This window comes from Artemia sp. Qi Xiang Cuo, chromosome 2 (assembly GCF_049724085.1).
Source record: "Artemia sp. Qi Xiang Cuo chromosome 2, ASM4972408v1, whole genome shotgun sequence".
Lineage (NCBI taxonomy): Eukaryota > Metazoa > Arthropoda > Branchiopoda > Anostraca > Artemiidae > Artemia > Artemia sp. Qi Xiang Cuo.
This window is the reverse complement of record NC_142795.1, coordinates 78595343-78609133: the sequence shown is the minus strand read 5'-3', so window position 1 is coordinate 78609133 and position 13791 is coordinate 78595343. Positions and strand designations below refer to the sequence as shown.

The following is a 13791-nucleotide window of genomic DNA, read 5'->3' as shown; positions in this document are numbered from 1 at the left end:
ATTTTGAGAAGCAAAAATCATAGTTTTCAAATTTCTATTAGAAAGAAAACATCAAATTTACGCTTATATTTCTATTTTATACATTGTTTTTTTTTTACGAATCTGCTATTTATGGCTTTGCCCAAATGTCAAAAAAACAAATTATTCATTCTGTCTATTACATTGTATCCTTTAGCTACTTTATAGTACATTTTTGTCTTTTAAAGTTTTTTTTTTAATTACTGACCTGTGTTTTTTTTACTTTAAAATATAAACTTGGTCCTTCTGGGCTTGTTTATTTTTAGTTGATTGAATAGTTGATTTTTTGAAATAAATATCTAATCTTACGTTACAACAACACATTTTAGACATTGAGAAAGGCAAATTCAGGAGCGTTTTTCAGGACTGTCAAATTGAGTAACGAAGATTTAACGTCAAATTGACGAAGAAACAAGCCAATGATTTGAGTTAAATCTAGACTGAATAATTTGAATGAATTCGCTAGATTTTATCAAGCGAGATCTAGATTTTGACCAATAGAATGCTCTAATACGAAGAAAAAATTATCTTAATCCTTTATTAGAAAGTATTCGGAAGTAATGACACAAAAATGGTACTTGAATAAAGTTTGAATGGAACGTAATAAAAAAAAGAAAGACAAAATTAGGATCCATGAAAAAAAAATGAGATGAAAAAAAAATGTGTCCTCCCCTTCCTCTCTCCCAATAAGGAAAAAAAAATCACTCCATTTCAGGAAGTACGCCTGCCAGATCTAGCTTTTTAAAACCTACAATAATTATATTTTGAAAAAAAAGCTTTGTCGCGTGGTTCGATCAATTTCGTCGATTAAAGTGTTGAACTACGAACGAATATTGAACAAACTAATAAAATTTAGGAATAAATTTATCAAAAAAAAGACAAAAAATTGTAGGGCAATTACCTTGAGTTGAGTAAGATGTGCAAGAATATGAGTTAGTAAAGAATAGCTGGCAATATTAAAAGGAACACCAAGTCCCATATCAGCAGACCTCTGGTACATTTGACATGAGAGTTCACCATTGGCTACATAAAATTGCGCTAAACAATGACACGGAGGTAGAGACATCTGAAAATATGCATTATATAAGGCCACTGTTAATTGCAGATTGTCAAATCGAAAACACAAGGGGTATTAAAACACCCTGTTAAAATAAGATTGCCCCCCCCACCCCCAGTGGTTTATCTCTAATTTTAGCCAATCCAGCGACCCAGTAGATTTTTGTTGGATATTATAGTCTTCATCGTGTCTTTTAGAAAAAGTTAGCAAGCTAAAAGAAAAAATGAAAAATCCTCAGCACAAATTGAAAACTGCTAAAATTTTCAACGGTTGAAACTTTTTTTTTATTCTGCTAATTTCAGTGATTTTTTTTTCTCTCTGGCCGAGTGATTCTTTTCTGGAACAAACGGCAAATCAATTGAGAACCCTTAAAACTGTAGAATGTAGTTGAAACAGAATTTTGAACGCAGATGAACATAGTTGAAAATATGAAAGCGTACATACATGAATTTCAAATGTTAATAACAAATATAAAAGAGCATATGTATACATTTTTTATGTGTTTTTAATATAGCAAGAAAAGTGCCATAAAAAACAAGAAATCCTTAAAGAAGAAGTTAGTAGAATCGTAGAATAGAAACTAGAGACAAATCACTACAGACAACAACCCTGCCACAGTTGAGGAACTTTCACAGTAGAGGTAATATACAGTAGCGAAAAGTCCTATACTCCTCATTGAAAATTTCTTACACAGATCTAAATCCACACAAGATTCATGACCCCGCCTTCGCGCACGCGCAATGACAAATGTTACCGATAGAAAACCAAGTAGCAACTGAAACTATGGCTCTGACGTACATGTCCAGAGTCTATCTACGTCTCTAACGCAGTAGTTCCCAACCTTTTTCGTTCCGCGTACCCCTAATCAAGGCCCAAAAAGGTTGCGTACCCCTTTCTTGAGAATCGTTGTTTTACTTTTTTCTTATCTATAATTAGATTTTCAAAAACACGAGATTTATTGTCATATATGACGGTGCACAATTGTGTAAAAGTATGTACAAAATCAATGAAAAACTTGAGGCTGCTTTTCAGCTAAAATATGATCAAATCTTTGCTCAGTGTCACTAACGGCAATTATAAGGTCATTTTGTACACTCAAGTCTGTTTCTGTATTTACTTTTGATTAATAACTTTTCCGAAAATAACAGTTCATAAAGGTAAGTGGATCCGAATGACAACAAAACAGACATGGCGATTTCACTTAGTTCCTTGTATTCTGCTTTCACCTCTAACCAAAACTGGGAAACAGTTACATTTTGGAATTTCAGTTCTAAGGCGCAATCTCTGGCAAGTTCGATCAGGTTCTCTGTAAGCTTGTCACTAAGACCGGAGCTTGGGGTCACGTCTCCAACAAATGGAATTTGGATCCCTGGGTTCTATCTTGGGTCATAATCGATGGGAAATATGACACAAGTTCATCTTGCAACTTTGTCAGATGCTCCCGAATACAATCACAGATTGTGTTAAGATTATCAATTTCACTATCGTCCGCAAACTTGTCAAGGGTCGGGAAGACACTAACGCTGTTTCTTTGACCCTTTTTAAGCCAGAACTTCAATTTCTTGACGAAAGCAAACATTTTCGAATTCAGGGAGAGTTCGTCCGTCCGAAAACCTTGCATTGAGAGATTCAAGTCATTCAGTTTGTCGAAAACATCCGCAAGATAGGCCAGCCTGCAGACCCAGTCCTGGTTTTCAAAAAGTGAACTTAATGCAGACTTTTGCTCCAGAAGAAACATATGAACTTCTTGTCGAAGCTCGAAAAGTCTGTTTAATAGCTTCCCACTAGTAAACCAGCGAACTTCTGTGTGCAGAAGTTAATGTTGATGTTCCGAACCCATCTCTTGGCAGAGCAACTTGAACAGTCTTGAGTTCAGTGGTCAGGCTTTGATGAAGTTGATCACTTTTACAGCCTCGTCGAGGGTCTCGTGCAGATGTGCGTTCATCCTTTTCGATGCAAGGGCTTGCCCGTGGATGATGCAGTGCAACCACTTCACCCTTGGATTTTTCTTCCTTATCCAGGCCATAAGCCCATTATTCTTCCCTGTTAGGGCGGCAGCCCCATCACTGCAAACTGATAGACACCAGTCCCACGAGATGCCCCTTTCTGCGAAGAATTTGTCAATCACCTTGAATAGTTCTTCTCCTGTTGTTCTTGACTGTAGGTTTTGACAGAATCAGATTCAGGCGATCAGAAAGCTCTACCGTAGAGGTTTCAAGCTCCTATTGGTAAAAATGTGGAATTACTTGTTTTTAGTTTTTTTTTTCAGGGGTGATCGTATCGAACCAATTGTCCCAGAACATCGGGAGAAGGCTCATTCTAACAACAATTAAAAGTTCTAGTACACTTTTTAAGTGACCAACAAAATTGGGGGGCAACTAAACCCTGCCCACACCCGTCTTCTCTCAAATCGCATGATCGAAATTTTGAGATAGTCACATTGTTCTACATAGTTGAAAGGTCCAATATTTGTGCCTTTGGAGATACCATGAGCTTCCATAGCCCCTGGTGAAAGGTCTTTAAGTTATAAAATATGTACATTATTTACATATAATATTTGTTATAGGGAGGTGTGCATACATTTCTTTTTTTTTGGGGGGGGATGAAGTTTCTGCTGGGGGGATTTCCCACTTCCCACTGTGAGAATTTTCCATTGGGAGGGAAGCTACTGGGGGTGATCTTTTCAGGGAAAATTTTACACTGGCAGAATTTGCCAGAATTCCTATACGAAATTGTTTTGATGTCTTACTTTCGCTTTACCGACTCAATTTTACGTGTGGAGATATTAAGGGTTATTGACTGGGGTAAATTTTCACCGGGATTGAATTGCCTAGAAGATCTTTCCGTAGGGGGGGACTCCCATGAAGGCGGGTCAGAATTCCCCGGCATTATTTAATAACCAATCGGAAATTAAATATAAAAAGACAAGTTTTTTTCAACTGAAAGTAAGGAACAGCATTAAAACTTGAAACAAACAGAAATTATTACGTAAATGAGTCGTAAATAACAACTCCTGAAACTCAAGGGTTGTTTAATAGAACAATTTAGAAGTATTTTTTTTTAAAGTACTTAGGCGTATCTAATTCTCAACAGGCTTAATATGAATGTCGTGCTCTTTGGTTAGGACTGATTGCCGAAAGTATGGTATGTAAGCAGTAGGGATGTTAGGGTCAGCTTAAAGACATATGCAAGAAAAAAGGAAATTATATGGGAAGCATAAGGAAGTATAGAAAATGCCATACAATTGAGACTGAAGAGGAATGAACTAATATCAAAGTGCCTAATACGCATACGTGCCAGTTCAAAGATGTCATTTCAGCACCTTCTTGGACATATCTCATGTAGTGGGAGAAAGAGAACCTCTTTTCCCTTTTGGCCTGTCAAACTGATTTGCTCAGGCTGCTATAAGATTAAGCATTCCCTAAACTTCTTATACTATCTCCTGATTGTTAGACTTGAAAGGGTGACGAAATCTTCGAATATTAACTGAACATACTGAAGGAAGAAGTTCTTATTCACACTTCTCAGTCAGTATATGATGGAAAGAAGAAACACATAAATGTAAAAAATATTCCACCTAATAAGCAATTCATAAGTGCTTTAGAATAAGCATTTAATTTACAATCAACTTGTGTTTGAGCCGGAACAAATATGAATTTAATTTTGCAACCATGCTACTTTATGACTTGTACTTGTGTCATTTCTTGGTCGCTTATATTACAATGCTACAAGTAAAAGTAGGCCTAAACAAAATTGGATAAATTTTTAAATTAGTTCCATCGTGATGGGCTACAAAATGCTTGTCGAAGGTGGAAAAGATTTAATACCTCCTTTTTTATCTCGTGTCCATTATCCTACGTCCAATTATGTCTCCTGTCATGAGCGTTCACCATTTTTTTGGAGGGGGGAAGACTTCAGAAGTTTTCAAACTAGGAGGGCGGGGGGGGGGGTTAAAATTTTTTAAATAAAACTTTATTTCCAGAAAAGTGTGATATTTTAGCCTATTGTTACTAACAGTTAGACATGAGTAACCATTTTTTTTATCTTAAAGGAGTAGGGGCAAATTTATGGTGTCTACCCCCCCCCCCCTTCTGGTTCGGCCCATGCCTCCGGTGTAATATACAGCCTGACCTTGTTGGCGGTGTTTTCCTGTTTCATTACGTTTTACATTATGTTCTATTACATACCATTCTTCGGATTTTGCTTTCTTCCTTCTAATTTCATTTGCCTTTAAAAAGTCAATTGGTTTAATATTTTAACCTAATTTATTTTTACAAATTTTAATTAAACTAGTCGGACAAGAACGATCATATCTAAAAGACTACTTGGTTATGCTTCCAATAGAAAACTAATTCCAACATTTTAGATGATTGGCTTTTCTTTCGTCGAAATGAGTGTTTTATCGCCGATGTCTAACTTTTGCTTATAATTTTGCTTATAAGAAGTGAAAGTCTACATTACTTGAACAAGATCGGCAAACTTTACATTTAATTTAAATCCATATCCTCCGACAAGTAAACTAATTTTGATCTTTTTTTTTTCTTTAATAAAAAAAAGTTGTAGTAAAAAAAAAATAGAAAAAATCATAGTAAAAAAGAGCTAATTCAAAAGATAACTTCGCAAACCACACTGACCAACCATAATAATAGTAAAAAAAGAAAAAAAAAAGAAGATCGAGAATGGGTTTTTTAAGGCCAACGAAAATGCTGAAAAAAAAATTATTTAGCTTTTAAGTTTTTAATTCTTCTATTTTTGGATTTGATTTGATCGTTTTTCTATTTTTTTACCGCGTTGTTTAGTTTCTAGATTCTTAATCCTTCAAATTTTCGTTTTTATTTGTTTATTTTTCTGTTGGCTTTAGTTATTGTTTGGTCATTTTCAAGTTATCTCGTCCACATTTTTCGGCGTTTTCTTCTAATTTCTCTGATAGCATTGAAGAAGGGAGGTGGTTGTCTGCCCAAGGTATCCCATTCGTTCTTCAAATATCTTCGTTGACTTAAAAAGCCACTTTCTCGATCTTTATTCTTTTAATTTCGTTTGTGAAGATAATTCCTTTCATTTACTCATATTGATAATAACCTCATCATAAACATTCATAATATCTTAAGCCGTAAAAAAATGGAGAATCTGGAGATTTTTACTTGACCAATTCACACTAACTGAGACAACCATAAAACTGCATTGGTTATTCCTGCTAAAAGAAATAGCAAATACCCACATTTTTAAAAAACGCACCGAATTCGTCTTATTTTAAAAATTTGCTATTGGTGTACTGACTTCACAAAAAGGTACGAGCCTGCATATTTGCACCAGTTCTGGCAACACTAGTGGAAATCTAATGAAATAAGCCAGACATACAGATAATCTTTATTACGTTGCTTGTGACTGAGCTGAGATGACTATCAAATTATATAGGTTACTCGGGTCAAAAAGAAATAGCAAATATCCACATTTTTGAAAAACGCACCGAAGTCGCTTATTTTTAAAATTTGTTGTAGATGTACTGACTTCACAAAAAAAGGTACCAGCCGCCATACTTGCGCCAGCTCTGGCAACACTAGTGGAAATCCAGTTGAATAAGTCAGGCATAGACATACAACGAAATAAAGATAATCTGTACTATGTTGCTAAGCTGAGCTGACTATCAAATTATATAGGTCACTCGGTCTAAAAAGAAATAGCAAATATCCACGTTCCTGATAAATGCACCGAATTCGTTTTTTTTAATTTCCTACAGATGCACAAACTCAACAGAAACATACCAAATCTGCATATTTGCACCAGCTCTGCAACATTGATGGAAATCCAATGAGATAAGTCACGCTCAGACATGCAACAAAGCGTGTGCAATCTTTAGGTACAAAAACTCAACAGAAACCTACCAAATCTGCATATTTGCACCAGCTCTGCAACAGTGATGGAAATCCAATGAAATAAGTCACACTCAGACATGCAACAAAGTGCATGCAATCTTTAGGTTCAAAATCTCAACAGAAACCTATCAAATCTACATATTTGCATCAGCTCTGCAACACTGATGGAAATTCAATGAAGCAAGTCACGCTCAGACATACAACAAAGTGGTTGCAATCTTTAGTATACATAATCACCATATTTGCACCAGCTCTGCAAACGTGATGGAAATACAATGAAATAAGTACCGCTCAGACATAGAACAAAGCGCATGCAATCTTTAGGTTCAAAAACTCAACAGAAACCTATCAAATCTGCATATTTGCACCAGCTCTGCAACACTGATGGAAATCCAATGAAACAAGTGAAGCTCAGACATACAACAAAGTGCATGCAATCTTTAGTATGTATAATCAGGATATTTGAACCAGCTCTGCAACAGTGATGGAAATACAATGAAATAAGTCATGCTCAGACATGCAACAAAGCGCATGCAATCTTTAGGTTCAAAAACTCAACAGAAATCTATCAAATCATTATATTTGTACCAGCTCTGCAACACTGAGGGAAATCCAATGAAATAAGTTCCGCTCAGACATGCAACAAAGCGCATGCAATCTTTAGGTTCAAAAACTCAACAGAAACCTACCAAATCTGCATATTTGCACCAGCTCTGCAACAGTGATGGAAATACAATGAAATAAGTTCCGCTCAGACATGCAACAAAGCACATGCAATCTTTAGGTTCAAAAACTCAACAGAAACCTACCAAATCTTTATATTTGTACCAACTCTGCAACACTGATGGGAATCCAATGAAATAAGTTCCGCTCAGACATGCAACAAAGCGCAAGCAATCTTTAGGTTCAAAAACTCAACAGAAACCTACCAAATCTATATATTTGCACCAGCTCTGCAACACTGATGGAAATCCAATGAAACAAGTGAAGCTCAGACATACAACAAAGTGGTTGCAATCTTTAGTATACATAATCACCATATTTGCACCAGCTCTGCAAACGTGATGGAAATACAATGAAATAAGTACCGCTCAGACATAGAACAAAGCGCATGCAATCTTTAGGCTCTAAAACTCAACAGAAATCTATCAAATCTGCATATTTGCACCAGCTCTGCAACACTGATGGAAATCAAATGAAACAAGTGAAGTTCAGATATACAACAAAGGGCATGCACTCTTTAGTATGCATAATTAGGATATTTGCACCAGCTCTGCAACAGTGATGGAAATATAATGAAATAAGTCACACTCAGACATACAACAAAGCACATGCAATCTTTGGGTTCAAAAAGTCAACTTAAACCTACCAAATCTTTATATTTGTACCAGCTCTGCAACAGTGAGGGGAATACAATGAAATAAGTTCCGCTCAGACATGCAACAAAGCGCATGCAATCTTTAGGTTCAAAAACTCAACAGAAATCTACAAAATCTGCATATTTGCACCAGCTCTGCAACACTGATGGAAATCCAATGAAACAAGTTCCGCTCAGACATACAACAAAGCACATGCAATCTTTAGGTTCAAAAACTCAACAGAAACCTACCAAATCTTTATATTTGTACCAACTCTGCAACACTGATGGGAATCCAATGAAATAAGTTCCGCTCAGACATGCAACAAAGCGCAAGCAATCTTTAGGTTCAAAAACTCAACAGAAACCTACCAAATCTGCATATTTGCACCAGCTCTGCAACACTCAGGGAAATCAAATGAAACAAGCCACGTTCAGATATACAACTAAGGGCATGCACTCTTTAGTATGTATAATTAGCGTATTTGAACCAGCTCTGCAACAGTGATGGAAATACAATGAAATAAGTCATGCTCAGACATACAACAAAGCGCATGCAATCTTTGGGTTCAAAAAGTCAACTGAAACCTACCAAATCTCCACATTTGCACCAGCTCTGCAACACTCATGGAAATCCAATGAAACAAGCCACGCTCAGATAGACAACAAAGTGCATTCACTCTTTAGTATGTTGTTAAGTTACTTATTAGCAACCTATTTAAATAAGAATCTGAGTCAAATAGTTGGTAGTGATAAGGAATAATGCAGCAACAGCGCATATAGCTTTTGTTTCAGGGATGTAACAGTACAATAGATACGCCATGCCAATGACGTTATGTTGAAACAGTTTTCAATTCGTGAATTTATAGTTCATCATGAAGCCTACAGATGGCAATGTATCATGCATAGATGTTTCATCCTTTTCACGAGCAAGGAGGGGAAGAGCTACCACTCACTCTCCCTCTGGAGAGGTATTGAATATATTACTTAAAGCCACTTAGAATTGTATTTGTTTTTTTTTAATCGTACAAAAATTGAAAAAGAAAAAAAATAATGAGCAGAGATACAATGGACCCACGCCCAAGATTACAAAATCTTGTAAACTTCGATAAGATTTTTGCAATTGAGGCTGTTAACTTTTTCCTGCTATTTTTTTTTCTAAAAAAAAAACGAACATAATGAGTACTGTAATGATTAGAACGGTGCGCTTTTAATTTCGACAACCGTCATTTTGAGGGGGTTCAATCTATTATTAAAATTCCCTTAAGTTCGTTTCCCACTTAACTTTTGTTGTTAAGATCAACTGAAAAAACAGTTACCATTCCTGAATCAGCGCCAAATGGCGATTTTTTCTCACAAGACACTTCTTTCTATTTTTTACAAAATCCATATTTAAACTTTCGGTTGTTATTGTTCGTGGTGGAATCTTTTCTAGGTTGCAGCTATCGCTGCAATCATGATCAATGCTTTCTCACAGCTCAAAGCAAAGAGATAGAAATGCAAATAGCACCCATCCCATCAAATTCAAAAAATTAAAGCGAGAGACCAAAATCCAGCAAGAGGAGCAAAAATATTCAGAAGGAGAGAGAAAGAAGGAGCTGGAAACAAAGGTAAAATCAGTGAGAGAGAAAGGGAGAGGGGAGGGGAGATAGAGAGAAATAGAAAAAAAGGGAGAGATAAAGACATAGAGAGAAAAAAAAACTGAGAAGCAGGAAGAAAAGAGAAGAAGGTTAGGGAACAGCAGAAACTTCAAACTAAGCAACAGAAAGTAACTAGACTACACTACAAAAAAGGAAAAACAAATTCAATAAACATTTACAGAAAAAAAAAATAATAATAATAATTTATTTATGACCCACATATGAACATTATAAATGACACTGCGGAGTAATGGAAAATATAAAAGAAAAAATAACAACATGATTACGAAATCAAACAACAAAAAAAAAAAATACAAATTAACCCATATCATGATGAAAAAAACAAACTAAGGGGTCAGTAACAGAAACAACATTACTAGTATTCATAATCATATTAGAAGACACACTGGCCAGTCGCGCGCAAGCATCAATGACACCATAACGGGATACAATATTTCTATTTTTAAAACGGCCGGGTATATATATATATATATATATATATATATATATATATATATATATATATATATATATATATATATATATATATATATATATATATATATATATATATATATATATATATATATATATATATATATATATGTATATATATATTTACACCTGGAGAGCAATAACTATTATAAAGCCTTACGATTATAACGCCCTCTATTTGGAGATATCTTACCATATGACACACGAATACTTTTTAATGCATTAGTAACCAACTCGGAGCAAGTTTCGTAAATGGACAGGCAAAACGATATACCAAGCCACTTGACTTTATCCAAACAAGGTAATGAAATCGAACCGAGGTTTAATGGAGATACAGAAGTTTCTTTCCCATATTAACAGATAGGCCAATATCACTAAGTAGAGAAGACAGCTTACGGAAGTTCTGAGCCAGCCCTCGACGAGAAAAACTAACTAAAAGGACATCGTTGGCGTATGCAATATAACTTACACCAATATCACGAAAAAACACACTAGGAGATAGATGTTTTAAACAAGTAGCGAGGACACATTTGAATATATAAGGAGATAAAACTCTTCCCGGTCTTACGCCTTTCCCAACAGCTACTTAATCAGAAGTATTTCATAGCCACTTAATATATACATATGAATTCTCCTATCAATATCGCAATTTAGAAATATCTGAATAATTGACTCCAGAGCAAGCAAGGGAATGCAAGGCCTCGGCGTGAACAACATTATCAGAATCCCCGGAAATGTCTACTGTGCAGCAATACAATGAACGCTTCTGGGCAAAAGCTTCCTTTAACAACCGGCTGAGCACATGATGCGCCTGAGGGCAACCAACCCCTCTTCTAAATCCTAGTTGGAAAGACGAAAAATCGCACTTAGAAATTAGTTCAGGTAAAAGGACATGCTAGAAAATCATACTCGTGGAGCATGATACAGTAATCGGTCTACAGTTCAAGCATGAATCTGGATCTTTACCACGTTTAAGTATAGACGTGACACTACCGAACAGAAAACTATCAGGTACCAGATACTGGGCCCTACAAATCTGGAATAATACCTGCAGGTGGTTCAACAATAATGGGCAATCATAAGCAAAATTCCTAAAGCATAGGCCATCACAATCAGGAGAATCTGATCTTTTTACTTTCTTCAGCGCCCAATGTAAATCACTCATACTTATCGCAGGGACTCTATATTGACAAACAGACACTGGCAGGACCGAACTAAGTAGATTAGAAAAATGTTTCTGAACACACTGATTAAATACGGAAAATATGTCAATATAATGGCGCACAAAATTCATAAGGTTTAATTCCGACTGAGGTGGGGGAGAACACTTACTGCTACTGATAACTCTATTCCAAGTCATTTTACTATTTGGAGCGTCCCACACGTTTAGTCTTGCATTACGTAAGCAAGATTTGTATTCTTTCTTCGTTTTTTGCTTGACTGTAAGCACAGCACTGGAGGAAGGTCGATCGCAAGCGTTCCACAATCGCAACCAAAACTTTGCGCGGTTCTTTACTTTTTTCACTTCCGGATGTATATTCCACAGGGGCTTGCGAGACCCAGAACGCACGTGCTCAATCGGAACTGCAACTTTTGTGGCCGACTTTAGACATGCCACTATCTGGTAATAATACGAATTTAGGTCTTCCTTAGAATCAGGGCACTTTATCGAAGTCTGGAGCAAGTGAATCGGGACTTTAATAGTTGAGAGTAGAGTGCACAAAGTAGTAATATACATCTCAACGTTTATACGATTCCAATTGGGCTTTTGATACCATTTTGAATGGGGACCCTTAAAGTGGGCTTGAACATCAGGAGGCTCAATTAGGCACGAAATAGGGAGACGGTCATCATTGATTTTATCTTCATCAACAAAACCCTTGGATTTAATTAGATCGGACTTAGACACAATAATATGGTCGAGGTTGGATTTAACGGAGCCTCGATTATGAATGTAAGTATAAGCCAGGTTCTTAGCAGCGACATGATAGACACTTGGCAGAGAATCTAGCAGGACTTCAGATTGATCAGATGAGGTCAATATGTCAGTATTCATATCCCCGGCTAAGATCCAATCAACATTTTTATCTGCAAAATTTATGAAAAGAGATTTCAGTTTATGGCAAGCTTTAGCAAAAGCAGTAAATGACTGAGTGTTTCGATGATTGCATGGGAGATACACATTTACAAAAGCCATGTTATCACACTGGATTGCTAGAATATTAGCATCAGAATAAATTTGTATAGGATGATATCCTGACTGAATGAAGATAGCGGTGCCACCGGAAGGGTGACCGCGGGTCTTTTTTGCTTCTCTAATGAATAAATCGTGAGTAGCAGACCGCCTTAAACTATTCATATTAACTTTGGAAAGTAGATGCTCCTGTAGGAATGCAATATCAAAATTTAGCAGCTCGTCAATTCGCAGATCCTTATCTTTAGTACCATTAATGTTCAGAGAAACAAAACTTAAGGCTGTAGGAGAAGTCATCATGTTGACTTGGCAAGCGCATTTCTCAGTACCGAGCATTTTAAACTATAAGAAACATGATTTCCTCCGCAATTGGCGCACTTAGGAGCAACTGAGCAAGGGTTGTCCGTGATGTTTTCGTGAGCCCCAGCACAGCAGGAGCATTTTGGTAAATCAAGAGAACGTAGGCATCTAGCAATAATGTGATTTACCCCTTGGCACCGGAAACAACGACGCGGTAATTCTTGATAGATTTCAACACGAAAAAGCTCATATCCAAGTCGGAGACCATGGTCAATTGCATTTTTCAGTGCTAACTGATCCAGAAATTCAAAAGAAAACATTTTGAAATGAAAGAGCAGTTTAGATTAGTACTGGCTGGGATGGCACGCATGCACTGGCACGCATGGTGACCGAATTTATGGCTTCTGAGGTTGACCTTAGAGCGAGTAGAAACAAAACGCTTTAGTGGGAACAAAATATTATTATCTACAATTAGCGGGCTTTAGAATCCTGCTAACACATTAAGTTGGTCATTGTGTATAGTTTTGGAAGACATTCTGTATCAATAAAATGCTTCTTAATGAATGGCTTGAGTTTATGTTCTTCTTTTTTTTCTCCCATAAAAATAATAATGCGGGCAAGTAGCCTTCTTCCTTTTACTGTCTCGTAATTGAGCTAATCTTAGGTTTGTGATGACAACTTGAACAAAGGAAATATTAAAAAAAATTATGTTATCTAATAAAACGATCTTAATTTAGCCAAACATGTTGCAATTTGAATGCTTAAAAAAAAGAAAAAAAACACACAAAAAACTGAGGATAAAAACAACAATGGCTCTAAAAAATATTAGTTTAATGTTTATAATTTTAGTTAATTTT

At 36.1% G+C, this 13791-nt stretch overlaps 1 protein-coding gene across 2 annotated transcripts in view; it reads right to left on the bottom strand.

Moving 5' to 3' along the window:
* The window catches only part of Ts (Thymidylate synthase), a 71091-nt gene that overhangs the window by 15353 nt on the left and 41947 nt on the right, over nt 1-13791 (bottom strand). The window contains exon 4 of one of the 2 annotated variants that reach the window (XM_089108291.1): nt 920-1084. The exons of the other annotated variant lie outside the window; for it this stretch is intronic. Coding sequence (XP_088964417.1) covers nt 920-1084 — 165 coding nt within the window. The remainder of the gene's footprint in view (nt 1-919; nt 1085-13791) is intronic. 2 annotated transcript variants of the gene reach the window in all.